This window comes from Aythya ferina (genome assembly GCF_964211825.1).
Source record: "Aythya ferina genome assembly, chromosome: 18".
Taxonomy (NCBI): domain Eukaryota; kingdom Metazoa; phylum Chordata; class Aves; order Anseriformes; family Anatidae; genus Aythya; species Aythya ferina.
This window is the reverse complement of record NC_140317.1, coordinates 6,698,554-6,721,146: the sequence shown is the minus strand read 5'-3', so window position 1 is coordinate 6,721,146 and position 22,593 is coordinate 6,698,554. Positions and strand designations below refer to the sequence as shown.

General features: G+C 41.4%; 4 protein-coding genes across 9 annotated transcripts in view; 1 reads left to right on the top strand and 3 right to left on the bottom strand.

Moving 5' to 3' along the window:
- PECAM1 (platelet and endothelial cell adhesion molecule 1) overlaps positions 1–5,392 on the bottom strand; it is a 42,499-nt gene extending 37,107 nt beyond the window's left edge. The window contains exons 1-2 of the mRNA XM_084491874.1: positions 5,235–5,392; positions 1,298–1,370 (exon numbers count right to left, since the gene is read on the bottom strand). The gene's annotated coding sequence lies outside the window, so the exon portion shown is untranslated. The remainder of the gene's footprint in view (positions 1–1,297; positions 1,371–5,234) is intronic.
- Positions 2,740–11,229, top strand: MILR1 (mast cell immunoglobulin like receptor 1). Of its 5 annotated transcripts, none has more exons than XM_084491882.1 (10): positions 2,740–2,843; positions 2,931–2,975; positions 3,853–4,137; positions 4,711–4,995; positions 5,511–5,624; positions 5,922–5,981; positions 7,074–7,133; positions 7,444–7,500; positions 10,760–10,896; positions 11,002–11,229. In XM_084491882.1, exons 1-10 carry the CDS (start codon positions 2,810–2,812, stop codon positions 11,020–11,022), a joined length of 1,098 nt encoding a protein of 365 aa, XP_084348008.1. In that variant the 5' UTR covers positions 2,740–2,809; the 3' UTR covers positions 11,023–11,229. The 5 variants fall into 5 exon arrangements, with proteins under 5 accessions (XP_084348008.1, XP_084348007.1, XP_084348010.1 ...); XM_084491881.1 differs by having other exon boundaries at positions 5,892–5,981; XM_084491884.1 differs by lacking the exons at positions 10,760–10,896; positions 11,002–11,229 and adding an exon at positions 8,414–8,798.
- Positions 8,278–13,312, bottom strand: POLG2 (DNA polymerase gamma 2, accessory subunit). The gene is made up of 8 exons (XM_084491880.1): positions 12,331–13,312; positions 11,743–11,869; positions 11,484–11,589; positions 10,913–11,086; positions 10,327–10,467; positions 10,134–10,214; positions 9,424–9,524; positions 8,278–8,483 (listed from the first exon to the last, which is right to left on the bottom strand). Exons 1-8 carry the CDS (start codon positions 12,878–12,880, stop codon positions 8,318–8,320), a joined length of 1,446 nt encoding a protein of 481 aa, XP_084348006.1. The 5' UTR covers positions 12,881–13,312; the 3' UTR covers positions 8,278–8,317.
- Positions 13,313–15,308: 1,996 nt separating this feature from the next.
- Positions 15,309–22,303, bottom strand: DDX5 (DEAD-box helicase 5). 2 transcript variants are annotated; one of them, XM_084491879.1, is made up of 13 exons: positions 22,108–22,303; positions 20,476–20,641; positions 20,231–20,327; positions 20,013–20,146; positions 19,831–19,896; positions 19,239–19,380; positions 18,991–19,151; positions 18,672–18,844; positions 18,347–18,457; positions 18,052–18,113; positions 17,912–17,971; positions 16,441–16,665; positions 15,309–15,984 (listed from the first exon to the last, which is right to left on the bottom strand). In XM_084491879.1, exons 1-13 carry the CDS (start codon positions 22,137–22,139, stop codon positions 15,602–15,604), a joined length of 1,812 nt encoding a protein of 603 aa, XP_084348005.1. In that variant the 5' UTR covers positions 22,140–22,303; the 3' UTR covers positions 15,309–15,601. The 2 variants fall into 2 exon arrangements, with proteins under 2 accessions (XP_084348005.1, XP_084348004.1); XM_084491878.1 differs by having other exon boundaries at positions 22,132–22,286.
- Positions 22,304–22,593: the final 290 nt, after the last annotated feature.

Sequence of the window (22,593 nt, the reverse complement as noted above, 5' to 3'; positions counted from 1 at the left end):
ATATACATCCTTAAGAAAACCACCTAATGTTAGCCTAAAGTCAAAAGCCAACTTGGCACACCCCATGCCACCCCCAAAACAAACAAATAAAAACATGGAAGTAAGCTGATTTATTACTTCCCAGGACACTGTTCAAGAGACTAACAAACTAATAGAGTCAGCATTCAAAATGTCAGACAGGTAATGTCAAGTGTTTTTTTCATTTTTCCACTATTTTACATTGACAGTATGGCCAACCGCCAGCCTAGATACTGTTCTCTTCACCCTGCTGAAGGGCAAAATGAGACACTACCTTTTTGACTCAAATCAATAATACAAGATTTAATGAAGCTCATTCTCTAAATTTCGGGACACTCCCAGCCCATGTTGTAGCAAATACTACTTTAGAGCTTTTTAAAAAGCGGTCATAAAAGACACTATCAAACCTTCAGATCAGTTGAATGCTCATCACTCAAAATATCAGAAACTAAAACCATTATTCCAAGAATACTACTTGAGAGAGCATACAGTCCATTGAGTTATACTTCAACAAAAATTCTAAAACAGCTCTTCCCTGCCCAATAGGACTGAATGATCACAAAAAAATTTCTGGAAGCCCCTTTATATAAACCTATCTTAATAATTTACATTTAAAACTTCATCTGAAGCCTCCTTTTCTAATGAATACATCATTACTTCCTCTAGTGATGTCCTAGCAATCACAGTCTAGCTTTCATACAAACTGCAGGAGTCCTTATCCTCAGCTACCATATCCTACCACAGTGGTTCAGAAATCTTTTTACTTAAGAAGCAACTGTATTAACGTTCTGCAAAGCAATTATAAGAGTTAAAAAGGAAATACGTATTTCAAGAGACGAAATGGGTAGGCATAAGTATTGGACAGTTAAAAGAAAGGAAGTTCTTCTCCATCATCCTACATGTGTAGTTGAAATGATTGCCATGTATCAAAGAAAACAAACATGTTTCAGTCACTAAATTGGCATACATCAAAGAAAACATATATATTTCAGTCCCTACATCCAAATTTCAAAGCAGGGTGAGGGAGGGAGAGGGAACAGGGAGGGCAGAGATGTACCTCCAGGGGGAAGCAGCAGGGTTGCAGAAACTGCACCCATGAGGGAAGGAGTAGGCCGAGGCCCTCACACCTCAACCTCCAGCGGCCTCCTGCGTTCTGACGGCTGCTCCCCCTGACAGGAGGGCGCGAGACCGGGCTGCTTCCCGCTTTCCTCCTTCACCACCACCTGGCAGCAAGCATTTTAGGGACTATTCTGCAGTTTTCTGATAGAGAACAGCTTACCGCTACAGGAAAACGTGCAAATGCTCCCAGTTCTTCTCTCAACGTTGGTATTTTCACGCATGCTTTCTGCCAGCTGTAAAAAAAAAAAAAAAAAAAGGTAGTCTTGTGGTTAGTTGTCAGCATTTCCACATAAGAAACACTTGCAAAACGAGGGTAAAGGTTGTTTCATAAGAAATTAAGTAAAACAAACATCACAGGAAAAAAAAAGGAAGTTGTACGCTAAACTGTGTGAAAAAAAAAAAAAAAAAATCTCTGTTAAAGCAGACTAGACTTTGGGAGGGGGTTTGTGTTATGCAGGAAACATGATGTAACACCTGGTCTTGTTACTTTCAGAGACTGCAGAATTGCAGAATATGTAAGAAAAAAGTCAAGTATAACAACAACACTTTTAAGACATTCACTGTATGTCTTTTTTTTTCTTTGATGACTACAGAGCAGCATAATGACTGAGACATTGTTTTGTTGAATATTGTGTCTGACCAGGAGAATTTAAAGATTATGGTCTGCCCTTGAATTTGCAACTAACATTGTATAATGTCCAAATTCTCAGTTTTGACCATGGGCCTTAGACCAAAAAAGACACCAGGGAAATAAAAATAAAAGAACAGTCATGAAGATATAAAACCAATGGCGTTTTTACCTATGCTAAAAGAACTGACCAAAACAACATACTATTTTATGCCACAGAACATTAGCTGAATATTACATTTACTTTGCACAGAGACAGAGAAAGACAAACTAAGAACATCTACTTCTTGAAACTGTAAAGAAGAAATATCAGCAATATTACTGATTAGATGATCAAATTAGTCATCAACTTGTTTTACAGTGGTGTTGAACTCAAGTTTGTGATGAGATCTGTACCTTTTACTATGTGATTTCACAGCTGAATATTTGAAACTTGGCCAAAATATTTCCAAATAGGCAAACTATCCAGGAATACTTAGCATCTTAAAACTTCCATGGTTTAAGTACTTTTTTTTGTGTGCGTATGTCATTTTTTAAAAATTATATTGCTGATAATAAAAGGAAACCACATTCTCCCTTGGTCACAGCCATATTCTCCCAAAGGATCTCTTGCATTCTCTCTAGTAAATGTGTGGCTGTGAGATATGAACCAGTGATCTCATGCCTTTGTAAGAACAATACTAGAAAAATTATATATATTCTTGTATACTGCCTCGTAGCATAGTTCTATTACACAGCTCTCACACATGAAAAAGTTGATTAAGTTAGCTACATCTTGGAACAAATTTACATAACATTTAGTTGTATTCCAAACTGCTGTTCCTCACTCCAAAGCTTTTCCTTGTGCCCACTACTCTAAAATGACTGTCATAGGCTAAATATAAATGGAATATAACAAAAGTGGTTAAGCAAACATCATCAGTTAAGATCAGCACTGTTTCCCTATTTAAGACTTCCTCAACTGCTAGAGCCACTCCTCTAAGATTTCATTAGTATAACGCCATCAGATGTCTTGAAGTGTACCAGCTTCATTTTTGCAAGAAAATGTATTTTCTCGCAATTCTGCTGTTTTCCTACTGTAAGCCAAGGACATACTTCTCACATATTGTGCATTTTTCTAAATAAGAGCCATTGTTTCCTATCTGAAAGCCTTCTTCTCTTCTAGTTCAAGTCTCTCAGCAGATTCAGAATGCAACTGCAGATGGCAGAGGTAAGTTCTTTTTTTTCAGTTTTGGGATGTGTGCTGAAATGAACTGTTCACAAAAAAAAATGGTGGAAAGATTGAAAATTTTCAAAAGCCTTCATATAAAGTTAAATCTTTTGCCTGTCTGTACATTGAGACTGTTTGCAAGTTTTAATACAAAGCTTTCTTTGCTGCCATACTCATATGTACATTAAAAATTGCTTTAAGATGTTAAAATATATTTTCTCTCTTTATAAGAGTCAGAATTTATCTTAGTCGTGACTTTTATATTAACAATTTCTGTGAAAAGACAAGGCAAGTTTTTCATAAAGGTGTATTTGCATGATCTTACAAACCAAACTGATTTGATAGACAATCAAAGCTCTGGCTGCTACTATTCAACATTCAGGGAAAATAAATTCGGCCTACTTATGTGAGATTAATTTTGCCACAAGTAAAATACTGTTTTCACTTTTAGGTTCACATTCTACCACTCAAGTAGCTTGGCTGCTTTCTCATACAGAAGGGAAAAGTTACTTTCTCCTACAATTAACACCCCATAATATTTCTTTTTTATGCTTCTATTATTTTCATTGCTGCTGTAGCTCAAAAGGTTTTCTTGTTGGTTCATCTAGATGCACCTGTTGGTTTTGTGCGTTTATTCTGTATTTTATATGAAGGCATGCATTTTTCATCAAGTGTTATAAGCTATATACTAACACTGAAAAATATGAAGTTGCATTGCCTGCTACTGGAAGTAGTAAAAAACACAAACATCTATTTCGACAGAAATAAGTAGAGCCTGGTCCCCAACATATTCTTGGGAAAAAAAAAGGGGGGGGGGGGGGGAAGGGATTCTTGAATGATAGGTACAATCAACTCACTCAGAAGTTTTTCTTTCCAGAGATACTTTCCAACCCCATTCTCACACCTGTTCAGGGCACTTTGGAAGTAATGTTGAACCAGAACGTGAGCCTCTCCTGTCACTCAGATTCTGGTTCTCCACCTCTCAAATACACACTGTTTAAAGCCAGTCAGAAGGTATCCACTTTAAATAAGACAGACTCGATGCCAGCATTGTTCAACTTGACTATCAACTCTGCCAGTGATGTGGGTGAATACAAGTGCAAAGTTGAGAATGAAATCCATGGTGGAAAATACAGCACAAGTCTCAATTTCATGCTTAAAGGTATGTCTTACTGTATTACTTCTTGACACATTTAATTTTCTTGGATACAAGGAAGAAATTTTTCACAACAAGAGTAGTGAGACACTGGAACAGGTTGCCCAGAGAAGCTGTGGATGCCCCATCATTAGAAATGTTAAGTCAGGTTGGATGGGACTTTGAGAAACCTGACCTAGTGAAAGAAGTCCCTGCCCAGGACAAGAGGATTGGACTAGATTATCTTCAAGGGTCCCTTCCAAACTAAAACATTCTATGATTGTATAATTTTAGATTTGCATAGCCATGCATTGGCTGATCCAGTGTATCTGCAGCAGTGGGACTCAGCAATTTGTTTGCTGAAGGTGATGTTTTGTAGTGCAGTGCGTGCCTGCCTTGGTTGAGCTGAACTTTACTGAAAACTGCTATTGTTCCTTTGGGAGTCAGCAGCCCTATTCTGATATGTCTTACTGAGCCCTCAATCCTTTATGCCCATCTTATTTGCCAGAGTTGCTGATTAATTCAGTCTTGCTTTGGAGTTTGTCCTGCAATCAGCAATGCAGTCTTTTCAGTTGTGTTTTTTTGTTTGTTTGTTTTCAGAGCCACTTTCCAAACCAGTGCTGCGCTCACCCACCTCTCAAGTAAAGAAAGGCCAAAATGCAACCCTGTCTTGTCTCTCAGAGAAAGGGAATCTTCCTATCACATACACTTTCTTCAAAGGCAAACAGAGCATATCTCGACCAGTGAAGATGCAGAAGAAGGAAGCAGCTGTTACTTTTGTACTTATCAATTCCTGTAGCGACTTAGGAACCTATAAATGCAGAGCTGAAAATAACTTTCGCAATACTACAAAATACAGCAACAGTTTCAACTTTATATTAGCGGGTATGCAGGTGTCAAATAGTTTACTACTGCCAATAAACAGGGACAGAAACAAAGTACAGAACATAGTAAGGATACAAGTATTTTAGCCAGAGATTTCATTCCTGCTATGTAATGCTCAAAATATAATGATTACAATAATAATACTGAGGTATTTTAAAATTTATGCAAAAAGAATTACTCTCAGCCTAGATAGTAGCAGTAGTTGAAGTGACCATGAAGGATGATTGTAAAAGACTCACTTTTACAAGAGACTACTGGTCCAGCTTTCTCCATCTTGGTGAGATTCTAGCTTTGTTTTTCTCTCTGGTTCCTATGAAAGGGACAGTCCATTGGCAGCAGCAAAATCCTTTCCTTCCGCTGTGGTGGTGTGCAATTTGCACTCTTCTGAGTAGTTCTATTAACAGTTAATCCAGAAGCTGAAAGAAATGGAAAGTCTTGATTTCATTTACAGATAATACTTAAAATATGAAACATTTCTTTACATAAACACCTTTTTTAAATTTTGTTTTTGGCAGAGGAGAGTTGTGATTCTCAACCCTGGATCATTTTTCTTGGGCTAATCTTACTAGCGTTTGTGATAGGATTTGCACTGGCAATTCGATTTTTCATCATTCCTTCATGTAAAACAGGTGAGTTGTTTGAATACCTATTTCATTTTCCACATATGCTAATTTATGTTCTCAGTATTTTCAAGCGTGCAAACATGTTACAAGTAATACCTAATTTAAGACAGAACTGTTGGAAGGAATTAGGCCTTTTTGTTCTTAGCAAGGAAAGAAAATTCTACTAAAAATGCCTTTGATTAAGGAGTAATTTTGATCACTAAGATAACATTTTTGCGGAGCTCTTTATTTACCTCTAAGATAAATTGATACATGTATGTATTTGTTATGCAGAAAAATCTACATCTGCTGTGTCCTCAACAGGCCTTCCTTCAACGGATAAAGTAGAAGAGTCAGAAAATTATGTCACATACACAGAGATTAGTAAGTTCGTGTTACTCCCCATATAGCCATGAAATTTACCTGCAGAAGTTTGGTGGAAGAATGTTGTTATACTATCTGCAGCCAACATGGGCCAGTTCCTTTAGGCACTGCAGAAACAGCAGAAGGGGACAACTACTACCAATCAGGAAGTAAACTAATAGTATTCCTACTGACCATACCATTACAGATGCAATATTTGAAGTCCCTTGGTATCCATATTTGGCCTCATCTGTCTGCCATGCAGCCAAAACCACAACCGCTTAAATTAAGTTCCATACAAAAACCTACCGTAAACAGAAATAAAATGAATTGCATTAGGGAACTTAAGGAAATGATAGGAATAGCCATTACAGAAGAAAATTAGATGGGCACTGCACCTCAGATTTACTTACTCATTTAATAAAAGCCAAAAATGGGATATACACAAGTTGTAGAAAAATAAAACTTAGAAAGCTCCCGCATTCTGTTCAAAGTTGTTCAGTATACAATGTTTCTTTATTCCATGTTTCTTAGCTTTGAAAAGACCCAAAATCAGTTCAAATAAATTATGAAGTAATTCTAGACAACAGTCAATGAAGCAACTGGTCTACATTAGTAGAATGTACTACTTCCATTTAAAAAAAATACACAGTAATGAAGACCTTGCATGAAAATCACAATGTAATTTTCTAGATTTACCCTATGCATGTCAGTATGTCAGTATGTCAGTATGTCAGTATTCTTGGGGGTGTGTGTGTTTGTATCTAACAGCAAAACTGTAAGATTTCTTGTTTCTAAATACCCAAAAGGGAATCATTCCTTCCCAACAAGTCCAACTTCCATTCACAGAGAGGACAAGTAGATATCTAGCTACACTGCTCCATTAGCTCAGTGCTCTCTACAGCTGTTCATGCCAAATTTCAATCAGCATTCTACCAACATTGCTTGCAATAACAATGAATATAGCTCTGATAACGCCCACAGGTGCTGCAAAAAGCATGACAGATTTATATCCAACCCTGAATGTCGCTGCTTTATTTACATCATAAAAAATATATATATATTAAAAAAAATCAGTCTCTTGTAATTAATTGCTGTTTATTTTTAATACAGAGCTGATTCAAAAACAGGAATGTGAAGTATTTTCTGTTAGTAGAAGAGAAGATGAAAAAGGTGAAAACCTCATTTTATAGTAGTGGGACATCCAGTATGCATAGATATATTTGGGGGGATTGGGGTGAGGTGGTTGTGGGAGGTGGATAGTAGCAGTTAACATACTGAAATTGCTCACTTACTATGGAGAAATAAAAATAACTATGACAAAAAAAAAAAGAAAAGCCGATCATACTGTAAGACAAAAGTTCAAAAGCTTAACTTTGCAACCATGCAGATTTTATTAGCCACCAAGCTGTTGATGGCTTATTAATTCTTCTATTACCTTTACTAAAAAAAAGAACATTGCACTATTTTATTCTTTTAACAGAGAAGAGGGAAAGTCCTACAATCTATTCACAGGTAGTCATAAGAGATGGTATACAAGGTAAGATCTCTTTTCTAATTAATTTAAGTATTTTTAAAGAATATTTCAATCTCCAGATGTTTAGAAGTACCATGCCTGCTGAGAGGTAGTAGAGAGAGTAGATACTAATTGCCTGGCCTAATTATTTTATAGACAGATCATATAGCTAGTTGTCTACCAGCAAGAAAAATCCCCAACTAATAACCTCTAGGGACTTAAAATGACTGGAATTATAAAGATCCAAACAGTAACCCTGTTAAATAAGCAACAGCTCCTTGCTTAAAAAAAAGTAAAAAATAAAAATAAAAAATAAAAAAGCTTAATGGAGTCACTGTCAGGTTAAATCCTGCTGGACACAATGTACAGTCTGGCATCTTTAATAAATTATCCAAAGCTTTCTCTATGATCCAAGCTCCTGTGGATTCAACAATTACCCTGAAATAGAAACTGGACTGTATAATTTAATCAAAAGACTTTAGTCAAGCACTACAAAAAATTATTCCAACTTTGTTGCACTCCAAGGCATGTGCTAGAGGATCAATATTTGACCTTTGGATCTGCTGTTACCTAGTGGTAAGCATGACAATTTCTCAGTACACTATTCTCAGAGCATAGTAAAATTGAAGACAAAGAAATTATAGTTAGCCCTACTGAAGAGAGACAAGTTTGCCTCTTTCCTCTTTACAAGGTAACCTGGACAACCTACATGGTTTAGATTTGACAGAAAACAGATATATCACCAAGTTTTAGGAGAACTATTTCCAATGAAGTGACTGTATCATTGACCCCAGAAGTCAGTTTCAGGCACAGAAATTCCTTTTATTAGATGAATTTAAGTTTACACATTTTTAGCTGATGTTACGTACTTAGTTAAGAAGTCTTTTAACCTAGATATGTGCATCATTTCCTTCATGGTGGTGTCTCTGCTTCTCAGCTGGACCACTCCATTCTCTAGAGTAGCATCATTTATCAAGACCATGAAGAGAACACTCATCTCATCATATCTGCAAAGAAAAGACCACACCTATTACCACTTTTGATGTATGAAAAAAAGGACTGATTAAGTTATGTACAAATGACGACAAGCTGCAAATATATTTTTTTTTTGCTACAGTGCACCAAGTTTTGTGAAGACACCCATTTTCTTAATGACATTCCTTGCTTTCCTAATTATATTTCTTTAAATTATTAGGTCACTTTAGTACATAAAGTAAATGTTAGTTTTGTATTACAAGAGTATTTTCTGTAGAAGCAGAGTATAACTTTCTTCTGTTATCTAATAAACAGACGATGTAGACTACTGCTCATGAACCTATCAACATACGTATTTTTTTCTTGGGAAAGAAAATATTCATCAATATGCTCAAGGTCCACAGACACAAGCAGTGATATGCTCAAAATTCACTCTTGATCAACAAATCATATATTCCCTTAACTAGAATATAGGTTTTTATCTGCATAAATAACATCGCATACACCAATGGTAATCATTCCAGACGTGAAGAACTTTTAAGTTCAAGACTAGACACAGTGTGCTATCTGAAACAGTACTTAAGAATGGAACACAGAGCCAGTCAAAATGGTTTAAAACAGAACACAGCACACAAATGGGGAAGACATGACATGGTTTTGCAAGTTTACTCATCTTAAGAAATTTATTTTCATAGAAGAGTCTATAAAAGGCATCTCACACTTTCAGAGCAACAACAATAGAAAAAGCGTGAAAGGCTAATAATTCATACAACTCTTAAAACAAACTGTCATTTCTCTTTGTAATAAAATCTACTGAGTGAGTTTCTAGTTTAGGATACATGTACATGCCTTTATTCACACAGTTACTGCACTCAATGACTTCTTACTGAAAATAGGCATATTTTTGCTAGTCCCCAGGAGGCCACCTTTCACCTTCATAGTTTTAACTTACAAAATACTATTTCTTCTTACTTTGTATAAAGCTGTTCCAGGGATACTTGCACGGTTTCAAGATAACCTGGCCATACGGAAATTCTATTTTCTGACAGGTCGTTGAACAATCCTTGACAAACCTGTGTTTAAACCAGATTTAAAAACAAAAGTATAAGTAAAGATTTTGAGGGTATGAAATCCTAGACAAAGAAACTATTCAAACTCCAGAACTTGCACTATTAGCATTTCTAGTTGGTATTAATTTACTTGCTGAAATAATCTCATAGTAGAAAGCAGCTTGACAACTAATCTCCATTTTTATTTAAAAAAATATGCCAGTGTAAGTTTCTTCCCTTCTGTGGGGACTGGCTTAATGATTGACTTTAACAGAAACTTCTGAAATTCTGAAGATGTGACCCACATGTTATAATAACTATGAAAGATTAAGAATCAGAGGGATTTTGTTATTTGTTCTCCTTTAACATTTCATTGAACAAATTCAAACTTTATTAACAATACTAAAAGCAGTGTATTAAAGCAGAGAAGACATCTACTTCCCCACTGTCTGTAGTTCTTCAGCCATGACTCACTAACTGCACAGTGGAAGCATCGTGAAAACTGTACAACTGTGAGCCTCAGAGAACTGAAGTAGCAGCATGATTTTCACCAATGTTAACAGAGTGCCTGACATAACAAAAGGTCACATGGGAAATTAATGCTCAAAATTAAAACACTTTCTTACAACATACCTGTCGCAGCTCTGTTGTTGGGCCTTTCCCTACATCCAAGGCTACTTTGATAGGTGCCAGACAAGGATGAAGTTTAAGTACCTAACAATTTTAGAAAAAATAAATAAATTAGAGTGTTTATTGTGAACATTTAAGCAGAACTCCAGAATATTTAAAAGCCAGTGACCATTGCTTATACTTCCCCCAGAGTTACCTTTCTTTGTGAATTCTTCTTTTTTGTTAATGGATTCTCAGCTAGCTGTAGTGAATCAAAGAGATATGCTAATACTCCTCGGTCCAGATTTCCACTCACAGACAGGACATGAGGAATAACATTCTTCCTTCCATCTCGGCCCTGATGAGGGGAGAAAAACGACATACAAAATAACACACAACAATCAAGAGATACTTCAAAGTCTGTCTCAACTGGCCTCTTGTTTACTTTAAATGTATAATGAGGCATTGAGCTCAAGCACCCTTGTTACATTCAGATATATGTTAAATCACACATACATTTTAAGGTTACCAGCAATCTTGAAGCGTAACCATTACTAGATAACTTTTTAACACTGGGGAAAAGTATATAGTTCGTTGCTAACTTAGAATAAGTAACTCCATGAAAAAAATATTTCATCTGTTTTTGACAGTAAGATCTGCCAATGAAGGTCTGACAGCAGAATTATACAGATTTTACCACAGAAGAATAAGACAGTCACATGCTAAACAACCACCTCTTCAAATAAATTATTCCTCTCATCTTTATAATAAAAAGATTCTCAATAAAGTAAGTTAAAGCTTACCAGTAATTTTGATCTATCCCCTGGATACATCTCTAACAATTCAGTATCACCAAGGTTCTTCAGTGTTTCTATTGTTTCTTTTCCCCAAGGAAAGTTATAATGCAAGTTAAATCCTCTTCTTCCTTCTTCATCCTGAAAGTCACTGCTGCTGAAGTTAGATGGGCCTACTGCAAACTGAAAATTGAAGATATAAGATGTGTTCTACTATTGTGCAAACTCTACTAATTAACAAACCAAATCTGTAAAGCCAGATGTAAAGCCTATAATTTGCAGCACATTTTTTTAAATAAATTACAACCCAAATCAATTGTTCCACAGCTCTTTGATCTCAAGTCATTTATAAACACAAAACACTTGCTTTTCTGCAAGTCTGTTACAAACTACTTAAACTACAAATTTAAAAACTTAAATTTGTCTTTCTGTTTGCTTGTTTGTTTCCTGCAAGAAATACAATATATTTTAGTGATAAAAATTGGCAACATCTGCCAAAAACTTAACAGGGTGTCTATTTCCCCTCTCTTTGAAAAATAAAGGGGCAAGCCAAGATTTGCCATCTGTACACTGCTGTTACCTTTCTCCACCATTGCAGTCTCTGACGCAACCAGTAGTCGAGCCACTGTCCTGCAGTTCTAGGAGAGCTAAACCATGCAAGCAAAGAGGTAGTCCTTTCGCCTATTCTTTAAACAATAGCAAGGTCAGCAAGTTAACTCCTTCAAAAACAACAGGGGAAAAGCAAGAGACAGTATTCAAAAAACAAATTCAAAAGTTGAAACAATTGTACATAGCTTATTTAGGTACTATAAGGGATTAGTTGATCTTTATTAGTCTACCTTCTGAGGTTTTTGTTGTGTAGCTCACTGTCTGGAATAGAGTGAAAACATACTCCAACTTCAGCAAGGCCACAAGGCAATCTCTTGTTTGCAAATTCTAAACAGCTAACATATTGTGCCAAAACACCTGCCAAAAGACAAATAATTAGTTTTAGTAGCCAGAGGAAAATCTTCAATTTTTTAATTATACTGAGAATTAATAGTATGTTAGCTTATCCACAATAGGAAATGAAGGCAATGACAGTGATTGAAGATCACAATGCCATAGATAGTGTCTATATGTGCAATCTAATTAGGTTTCATGTTTTGCAGACATCAGCTCAGCAGCTCACGCACAGCCCGTACCTCCGGGTACTTTGGCAACCGTGACTTTAGCGGGCCTATCCCCTAATTACAGGGCAAAGTGTCAAGTGCACATTAGGACATTTACGCTGCTGAGGTGCTTGAGAAAGCCACGCTCTCGCAGCGTGCAGACCGGACCTTCCCAGCGCGCTGACATAACGGGAGGATGAATTAAGGCCGGGAGCTGGCCTGCAGGGGGCACGGAGCCCCGAGAGCCGCCTCACCCCGGCGCTGGCGGGGCCGTACCAGGCAGCAGCGTTTCCCGGAGCGTCCCCGCGCTGCCCAGCGCTTCTTCCAGGGCGGGCCCGGCCGGCTCCTGCACAACCTGGCGGAGCGTCTCGGAGCTCAGCAGCCGCAGGGCATCGCGGGCCTGCGGGACGCCGGCGTTGTGGCTGCCGTGGAGCGGAGAATCCACGGCGAACACCTGCTCCCTGCGGGCCAGCGCCGAGTGCCACCACTGCTCCGCCAGGTTGCCCCGCAGCGCCGCGCCCAGCGGCCCGAAGCCCGGGTGGCAGCCGCTGAGGTAGGAGCGCCAGGGCCGCGGCTCCGCGCCTCCCCGCAGGAAGCGCCGCCGCCTGCACAGCTCCAGCAGCTGCCGCTGCTGCTCCTCCTCCTCGTTCTCCCCCTCCTCCTCCTCGCCGCCGGCCGCCACGTAGGGCCGCCTCAGCGCCGGCCGCCCCAGGCGAAGCGCGCTGCCACAGCGGGCCGCCCGCCTGCCGCCCAGCGCCATCTTCCCGCCCAGCGCCTCCCTCACGACCCGGGGTATGAGGGGGGGAAGGCAGCGAGCACTGCGCATGCGCACTGGGTGCCGTGTTTCTCTCCCGCTTCCCGCTCCGTGCCCTCAGCCGCCGCCGCCGCCATTTTGTGCCCTTGGGCTCAGCCCCAGCCCTGCCCGCCGGGACCCCGGCTCGGCGCCCCTCAGCGAGGGCAGGCTGTGATCGCCAGGGGGCGGGAAGAATCCTCTAGGGATTTGTCCTTGACACATCAAGTTCTTTGTATGTACCCAGGGAGATTTCTAGGGAAAAAAGCCAAATGTGGATCGCTTGAGAACAGCTACACGTTGATGTGCGTGGTCTAAGGCAACATAACAGCTTTCTAACGAGTTAAAGCTGCAGACGTGAAATCTAATATTACTGCAGTATATTCAGCTAGCAGCGTGGAGGGGGCAAAGTTTGCTTGTTAGCATAGTAAGAGCTTGCAGCTAGCAGCCCAGCCCAACAGCAGAGCAATGGAAATTTCCATACATGCTTAATCACGATTCTGTACCACTGCCAGAAGGTGGAGCTTAAAGAGGAGATACCGCTCTGCACTAGCTGCAATGAAAAAAATCATGCATGCTAAATCCCCAGGAGCTGGGATTATCTCAACATCCGCTCTTTAACATACACCCAAATCCCAAAAGGCAGAGAAGGAACAGACAGAGAATTGAAAAAGACAAGGCATTAGTAGGCCAGTGGGGCAGCTGGAATTGCTGCCAGTCCAGGGAGAAAGGAATGCCCTGTTAAAGCCTGCTACCCTGACCCAGTACAGAAAATCCTGCTAGATAGAACTTCATTTCTCATGCAAGCCCACCACAATGCAGCCCTAGTTCCAAGAGTTTAGTCAGTATTTTATTTTCATTTTATGTGCAAATGTTAAGGGGAAAGATTTCCTTACAGCAAGGCCCTCCTGTGGGGGCAGGTTTACCCTACCTCATGTCCCTTTGTAAAGAGAGGATATAAAACTAGAGGCCTTTCACAGGATGATATCCTTATTGGATAGAAAAAAAGTCTCAGAAATGGTTTTAGACATGTCTGAGTCCAGTAAGATAGTCAGAACTCAAAAATATTTCATCCATGTCTGATTCTGTCTAAGCCCACCAGAAATCTACTGACCTTTAAAAAACAGTATCAGAAATATTACTAGGTAGCATCTCTCCCACTTTTTAAACAGTGCTACTTTTAAGCTTAAAATGAAACAGATTTCACAGTTTCAGTGCTATCCCCCTTCTAAAGGGGAAAGGAGCCTATTTTTTCCTTCCACCACAGTTGATTTAGCTTTGCAAAGTTAATTAACATTCTTTCTACATTACTAACTACAGCTTTAAGTTTACTGTAGTATTATGGGACTTCTGTTGAAGCTCTCATAGCAACAACAAATAATCACAGAAAATACCATCAAGTAATGAAATTCCACCAGACAAACATATAAGAAAATGGATTATGGATTACAGTGTACTTAAGAATATCACAAGCTTAGCCTCAGAGGAAAGTCACCAAGAGCAAAGCACAGGCAGAAGAAAATGGAAGTTCAAGAGACTTGAAGTCAGGGATTTGGATTCACAATAGCCCAGATAGAATCTTGACCTGACTTTTATAGGCAGATTCAACTGTAATGCATTAAGTGGTAGTTAAGCATTGAGTTTAAAACTAATCAGTTACCAGTAAGCGGGAAGAGGGAGCTGAAGATCAGTAGTAAGTGGAACTTTAAGCTACTGTACATGAAAGCATTAAGCACTTTAAACTAGGATCAAGGTTTTTTTGCTTGTTGCCAGATAGGCTCCTAATGAAGGAAATGCTTTAGAACAGTTGCCCACTGAGCATGGGCAGTGCATTGAGATGAGTTATTAGTGCATGTACTGAATATTGATAAAGATTCATCATCTTCACTGATGAACAGCCCACTTCCCTCCCCCCACTTTAATAAAAAAATCACTGCTCAATACCAGTTTAAGTATAATTTGAAATTTTAATGCTAGGATCTTCCCATTTCTCTGAAGCTCATAGTAAGCCTGCATGCTAACTCACAAGGCCTGACAGCTGTAGACACATTACACTCAAGCCTAGTCTGCACATATGCAACAGTTACGGTGCTGCAAAAAAGCTTCCTACACTTGTAGCAGAAGCTCATTAGCAACACCACTTTAGCAGAGTTTTGGTTAGCAAGACTTCTAGCTATACCATTACTCCAATGGATCTTTTCCAGAAACTGGCCCTATGCTAATGAGACGAGGAAGAGTACTGTTTCTGACTTATTCAGAAACCAGCTTTAAATTTCTTCCCCATCAAATAGAGCCTGCCATGCTAAGCAATCTAGCCCAATCAAGGCAAGGCTGGTTTTATATAAGCTTAAATGTTTAATCAGACACAGTTGAGAAACCTTTCTAGAATTTAATATAAAAACATTTGACATTCCATTAATGTAAAGTTGTGCACATGTTGAGAAAATTGCCATCTGAAAGAAAATTCGGTCTTCAAATATCTTTATTGGAAGGCCATGCACTGCCTTCTGTTACTGTATTTCAAATCACTGTACATTTACTTTGAAAACACTGTCTGCATTTTCTAGTACAAAAAACTAAAAATTGTTTCAGGAATGTAGAGAAATATTCAACTTAAATAGCGAAAAAGTGCACCATAATTACTGCTGCACTGCAGTCATTTCTGCGTTTCCCATTTCTTAAATAACTATCCTGTTCTGATAACACACAATATAAAGAGCAATTATGAAAAAAACTGAGACATTTAAATACACTAAGTTATTGAGAATAACTTGCTGGCATTGGGTAACCTATCATAGGAGCAGCACCAGTGGCAGGATATGCATACTGCTGTTGGTTCATGCCATTGTGCATATTTGCAATGTTACTTCCATACTGCTGGTCATAGCCATTCTGGTAAGCTCCCGCAGGGTTACCAGCCCTGAAGCCAGCTTGCATGCCTGCAGCTGCAAAACCATTTCCAAAAGGAGTTCCGTTACTGAAACTTTGGGCAGTGTAGGCCCCATTTTGAGCTTTTGCTCCAAAGTCTCTCTTTCCTAGTGCACCATAGGTTCTCTCAAAATTCTCCCTCTCTCTAAAACTACTAAATCCACCCCTTTTGCCCGCAGAATATCTGTCACGTCGGTCACCTCGGGAACGACCTATTAAAGAGACAAGACATAGTTATATATACATATACACACACACACGATAGAAACTACATTTCATGTACCACCCAGTGAGTTCAGCTAGTAATGATATTTACTTCCTGCCCCAAGCAAGGCAAGTCTATTAGAAAGCTTTCCAGTTACTAACTGGACTCCACTTAGGCACACTGAATTATATGAAGATATGCTAGATTCCTTTCTCTAACCACTGTGGAATCATGCACTCTACTGCTGTAACATGAGCAGCAGCATGAGAACAATGCTCACTAAAAGATGCTCCACAGCACATGGAACACTGGGGGCAGGCAGTTTTGTTGTTGCTAGTCAAGTCACCATAACTGCCCAATAAGCTACCTTCCATGTCCATTTTGGGGAGGCTGGAAAGGTAAATTAAGCTTCCAGTTTGTTCTGGGAAGAAAGCTATGCACCATGCCTGACAACAGCACTTACCTGAACCTCTGTCTTCAATCAACTGAAGCAATTTGGGGTTGATGGCTTGATTAGCCTCCCGAAGCACAGAGATGAGGTCATTTACTTGCTTAATATTGTTAGGAGTAAAGAATGTGTATGCTGTGCCTGTTTTGGTACTGCGGGCAGTTCGTCCAATTCGGTGGATATAGTCCTCTGAGGAGTTAGGGTAGTCATAATTGATGACAAATTTCACATCTTCCACATCTGTAAAGCGTTGCAGTGTGGCAAAAAGCGAGGTACAAAGTTTTGCACACCACAACAGCCAAATCGAAGATAAACGTTAGACAATAGCACTTTAAATTAAATAATGGCTGCAAAGAACAGTGTTAGAGTTATCCATTTCTGCATGAATATTGTGGAAGAGAAAGTTATGCACACTCCGTCTGTTCCCGTCTTATCACCCACCCTGTGATCCAAAACCTTACCATAAAGGAGTATGCATTTGCTTGTCATTCCCAACTCAAGAGTCCCCTTTACAAATCATCAAGTGACATCTGAATGCTTCTTGCAGTAGGGCCACTAAAGCTCACAGCAGCCTCTTCATGTGCTCATTTGAGGACCTTAGAGTAAAAACATACAAGGTCCTTCACATACACACTCATCAGAAGCTCAAAAAAAAAGGGCCACACTGCTCGTCTTGCCAAGACCTTTGAACTGCAGCTGCAAGAAAAACATACCTGTCCCCCAAAAGTCACCAAGTTGTTTTTATGCACTGTGTCTCGTCTAGGCAAGCGCTTCCAAGAAGCCAGGGTTCACTTGAGAATGTGTCTCTCTCTCTGGCAGGTCTCGACATGACGACTACATATAGGTGGAGGAACTTCGACTTTCAAAGGCATTTAGAAAAGCCATTGCTTTCCTGCCCCACTTGCTAAAGTGAGAGGTGGACTTTTTCTCAGATTTCATGTGCCAGTACTCACCAATTTGTACAAGGCTTAGTACATTTTAAAGCTGCTCTCTCCATTTCATGGTTGAAAAAAAATTTCATTGAACATTGTAATTATTTTCTTCGACATTTCAGCAAACTCACTGAAATTCAAAGACCCACAGATCACAGCAGACAGTATGCACAAAACTAACAGTACTGCACCATGGCAAATCATGCAAAGCATGGAGAGAAGAGAAATACCAGGGCAAAGTGAACTGTGAATGAGACTGCTTATTTCATGAGAGAACAGTTTATGGGGTAGTAGTTTAAAGGATGATCTTTGCCTTTTGAAGATTACTGGCACACAATGCTCTCAGCTTTCACCTCTCTATTTGACTGGAAGCAGCCAGCCGATCATTTCCACTAGTCCTCCATCCCCCTCGAGTCCTCCGATTGTCATGCCTAGGCCTTGCCACAAAGACTGCACCTTTATGTGAAGAAAACTTAGAAAAATGCAGAGGTTAAAGAAAGCAATAGACTTTCTTTAAATAACTTTGGGCAACTGGCATTACGAGTTTTACTAACCTAGACCTCTGGATGCAACATCTGTAGCAATCAGGATTGGTGCTTTTCCATGTTTGAACTCTGTAACACAAGCAACTCTCATCAGTTTCTTCATGTATCAAGTAACAAATAGAGCTTACCAAAATTGCTCAAGTACTTACCATTTAGAACCCAGTCTCGTTCCTGCTGACTTTTATCACCATGAATACCCATTGCTGGCCACCTGAAAATACAGAAGATTATCAACTTCAAAACATTCCTTGAGTACTTCCATTAGTCAGTTACCAACAAGTTCTAAACAGCTTCTGGATTTAACATCTCAGCTAACACTCGGCGCAGTGTCAGTTTTGGCACCATAGTTTTAAGTGGTCACTCATGAAGTATCGAGAGCATGTTCGGCCCTAGTGGGGTAGCTCACTTCATTTCAAGCTACTATTTAGTACTATTTAGACTTACCCATCTCTCCTCATTTTTCTGGTAAGATCATCACAGCGTCTTTTGGTTTCCACAAAAACTATTGTTTTGTTTTCCTTCTCACTCATGATTTCTTCCATCAGACGAATAAGCCTGTCATGAAGACATGGTAGTTAGAGCTTTCATTACTTACACTATACAATCACTTTGCTGCCAGCTTTGCCAGCCTCATTTTCAACATAGAGTTTTCTTAGGGGTATCAGACTGGTGTCAAAAAATCCGCTGAGACAAGTTCACCTGAGTTAATATGTAATCTAAAATTAACCATTAAAAAAGCCTGCTGAAGGTTCTGCCACTAACTACTTACTTGTCATCTTTCTCTACATCATGGCACACATCAACAATCTGAAGAATGTTGTGGTTTGCACTCAGTTCTAATGCACCAATGTTGATGTGTACATATTCTTTTAAGAAGTCTTCAGCCAGCTGCCTTACTTCCTTTGGCCATGTGGCACTCCACATCAGAGTTTGCCTGTCAGGCTAGAGAAAGAGACTGTATCAGTACAAGATTCAGTGAAATGCCCAATCAAGTCTATCCAGACAAATCTGAGTTAACTGAGACATCCTTGTTTCATTTAACAGTGCCATTTGTTTCTGGAATGCCAACAAATACCACTTATACTCACTCTTATCTGATCCACAATTTTTCTGATCTGAGGTTCAAATCCCATGTCAAGCATCCGGTCAGCTTCATCAAGAACAAGGTAAGTACACCTCCTGAGATTGGTCTTTCCAGCTTCTAAGAAGTCTATAAGTCTTCCAGGTGTTGCAATGCAAATTTCCACACCTAAAAAACAAACAGTAAGTCAGCTGAAATAATTTTCACAGTGAAAGTCTCACAGTTTTCACAAGATGCCTTAAAACTTATCTATACCTCTTTCTAAGTCACGAATTTGTGGTCCCTTTGGAGCACCTCCATAAATACATGTAGACTTCAAGCGGCATGCTCTGCTGTATTCAGCGGCTACTTGCTGCACTTGTTGAGCCAGTTCACGAGTTGGTGCCAGCACAAGACACTGGAAGTAAGATGCCCAGCTTTTAGTTCCATATTTACTTTCTAAGTTTCTAGTCTTATGTAAGCTTTAAATCAGAAGCTCATTATATAGCACTTCATTGCTGGAATGACTAGAGTTGAGTTGCCCAAACAAGCAAAAATAAGTTAAGTAGAACCCATTAAGTAGAAAAATTACCAAACAACCACACGTCTTAGGTAGGAAGATACCCAAAACTCACAAGCTTCCAGTGAAAAGCAACTTCCAAAGTGGGACATCTAGCCCTATCCTATAAAGCTTTACAGAATCAAATCAAGGCTTATGGAATGTTCTTGGGAGAACACCAAAACATGGCACCCTTTTATTCAGTGAAACACTAGTGAAGCTACACACTTTCATGGGCATGGATAATTGGACTGCAAAAAAGTCAACTTCTCTAGCAATTATGTTCCTCTTTCATTTAGAAATACTCACAATAGGTCCATCTCCACGCTCTAGGAATGGCTGATGATTTATATGCACAATAGCAGGCAACAAGTACTGTTTGGAAGAAAAGAAAATGTCTATTAGTGTCTCTTCTCAAGATTGCCTGCTGTACACCGCACTGTACTTCCACTGCCAAAAGCCAACAATACTCCACACTACTTGAAACTTACAGACAGCGTTTTCCCTGATCCAGTCTGTGCAACTCCAACCATATCCAATCCACTCAAGGCAACAGGCCATCCTTGTGCTTGGATAGCAGTTGGTTCAGTAAAGTTCTGCCTCTGAATCACTTCCATAACATTTGCTTCAAGAGAAAATTAAAACTTATTAACTCACACTTTGTTAATCAAGCTTACAAGAAACAAACACTATGGCTTTCTTCACTTACCAGGAAAGTTGGCTTCATAGAAGTTTATTATTGGTTTTGGACAGTTATGGCCCCTAACTGTGACTTCTTTGCTTGACCTGTACTGCTCAACCTCTTGCTGCAAAAGAAAAATCCCATTACTGGAAATAAGCTTTGATACCAAAGTTATTTAAGTTACTCCCACCCCCAAGCCTACTGGGCCCTTTGACCCTCAGCATGTTTGTACTTATTTGTTTACTTTTGCATGAGTTGGATAGGGTACATACCACAGTACGTCTAACTACATCAGGATGTTCTTGATAGAAGTTCTTTTCAAATTTGGGCAGTTCATCTAAATTCCATTTCTTTTTGGTAAGTTTTTCCCCAGGGTTTCCAAATTTCTTCCCAGAAAGAGGTCCACCTCTACTTCCTCCAAAACGAGGTGCTCCAAACCTAGAGAAAAACATAACATAATATAAAAACCGAAAGAAACTTTCTCGTCTTTTTCTTCCTCCTCCACAACTTAACTGTTATCTCTGTAATCTGCTGTGTGACTTTACAATTCTGATTTATCAACCTTATCCACGTAATACTTAAACTTCCAAAACACATTAAAGTTGTGGATGCCATAATTTGCTTATCTTTCTAGTCAAAAAGCTATGGTAACACATTACCCTGCAGTTTTCTTAAGATGAAGCTACAAGGCCTACTTGCAAGTTGCAAAGTAAGAACGTTAACACATCTGTATTACTCCACGATCAAAATGGTTTCCTACCCAAGTGACACTCCTATTGTATCAGCCTGCAGAAAGTGGGCAGGGTCTGTTATAAAACCTCGGAACAACTTCACCATAAGCGTTTTTTCAATGTATTTTAAAGTACAGACTTCTCTCTGTAAGCAAACTTTATGAGACCACACATCTTCTGTTTACATTTTAGGTCAGGCCCCTCTGTTCTGAAAAGGCTTGTCTCAAAAGCCTGTTCTGGCATCCCTGAGGCTCGATGCGAAGCAAAGCCACATGCTGAGGAGCGCTAAACCAGATCCAAGCACGGGGCTCCCTCCCCTGCCCCGACGGCTCCCCAATTTTTACGAACTGGGAGCGATCCTTCCACACTACACAGCGCTCCCAGAGGGGACCGGGCTGAGTGGCCGCTGCTTCCTGCCAGCGCTGTTTCCTTTGTCTCTCATTTCTGTCTACGCCACATTTTCCAGCCGCTGCCATTTTAGAGTCGGAGCTGGGCGGGGGGAGGAGGAGGAGGAGGAACAAAGGCAGCAGCAGCAGCCGGCATTTTGATTTCCCCTCAGTCACCGCATGGCGGGGCCGGCCATTAACATCCGCTTACACAACACAAAGCGGGAGCCGGCCGGCTTCTGCCAGCGGCCGCCACAGCCGCCGTCCCCCATGAGGAGAGGCAGGGAGGAAGCGGGAACCGCCCTACCCACGGCTCCCCGAGCCCCCGCCGTCGGCGGAGCGCCCGGCCAACCCACTGACCCACAAACCTCGACCGGCCCCCCCCCCCCAACGGGGGGGGGGTGGCATGCGTAACGGAGCCCGACGGGGCCCGCCCGTGCTGGGGGCACGTCCCCGAGGGGCCTCGGGTCCCCCAGGGTGCGCCCCCCCCTCCCCGGTACGCGGCCGGGGCTGCGCCGAGGCGCCCGGAGCGGGCCCCGCGGCCAACCGCGCACGGAGCCCGCCCCCAGCGCCGCTCGGGGGCTCCTGGGGCCGCTCCCCCTCCCCCGGCCGCCCGCTGCGAAGCTCCAGAAACTTCGAGGCGGAGAGAGCTGAGGGGAAGGGCTGCGGGGCCCAGCCCCCGGGGCTCGCCGCCATTTTAGGCGGCTTCGCAGCCAACCCCCCCGCGGTCGGGCTCAAGAGTCCGGACGCTGGCGGCGGCTAGCGCCGGCCGGGCCCCCGGACTCACCCTCTGTCCCTGTCGCTGGAATACCCGGGCATGGCGATGGTGGCGGTGGGCGAGGCGGTCCCGGTGACTACAGAGGGCGGCCGAGGGGCACGGCAGGATCCTGCGCCGTCGTCGGGGGGCCACTGACTGTGGGGCGCCTCGCTGCCCGGATGCCGGTTATATAGCGGCCGCCGCAAAGGCCGCCGGGAGCCGCCGCGTGACGCAGGCGCAGAACCCGCCCCTGCTGTTATGTAAGCGGCCCCGGCCGGCCGCAGTCCCCGCCCCCCTCCCCTGTGGGCGTGGCCGCGGCCCGGCCGACTGACCGGCTTCGGCGCGGCCGGCCGGAAGTTCCCCTCCCCTCGGGGGCGTGGCCAGCGCCGCCGTCACCGCCCCGAGAAGCGCGCGAGGGGCTGCGCGTGCGCAGAGCCGCTGGCGGTGGCCTGAGGCGACGGGGGAGCTGAGGGGCAGCGCTCCGCCAGCGGCCTGTGCGGGTACACGCGGGGCGCT

Excerpts from the sequence above, each read along its gene's own strand:
- POLG2 (XM_084491880.1), bottom strand. The coding sequence starts at position 12,880 with ATGCGCAGTGCTCGCTGCCTTCCCCCCCTCATACCCCGGGTCGTGAGG. Across the intron at positions 10,215-10,326 it reads AGAAGAATTCACAAAGAAAG|GTACTTAAACTTCATCCTTG; the intron begins GTAACTCTGGGG and ends TAAAATTGTTAG. Across the intron at positions 8,484-9,423 it reads CTGGAACAGCTTTATACAAA|ATATGATGAGATGAGTGTTC; the intron begins GTAAGAAGAAAT and ends TTTTCTTTGCAG.
- MILR1 (XM_084491881.1), top strand. The coding sequence starts at position 2,810 with ATGTATTTTCTCGCAATTCTGCTGTTTTCCTACT. Across the intron at positions 5,625-5,891 it reads CATTCCTTCATGTAAAACAG|AAAAATCTACATCTGCTGTG; the intron begins GTGAGTTGTTTG and ends TTTGTTATGCAG. Across the intron at positions 7,134-7,443 it reads TAGAAGAGAAGATGAAAAAG|AGAAGAGGGAAAGTCCTACA; the intron begins GTGAAAACCTCA and ends TTCTTTTAACAG.
- DDX5 (XM_084491879.1), bottom strand. The coding sequence starts at position 22,139 with ATGCCCGGGTATTCCAGCGACAGGGACAGAGG. Across the intron at positions 19,152-19,238 it reads AATTCGTGACTTAGAAAGAG|GTGTGGAAATTTGCATTGCA; the intron begins GTATAGATAAGT and ends TTTGTTTTTTAG. Across the intron at positions 17,972-18,051 it reads ACGAGACTGGGTTCTAAATG|AGTTCAAACATGGAAAAGCA; the intron begins GTAAGTACTTGA and ends CTTGTGTTACAG.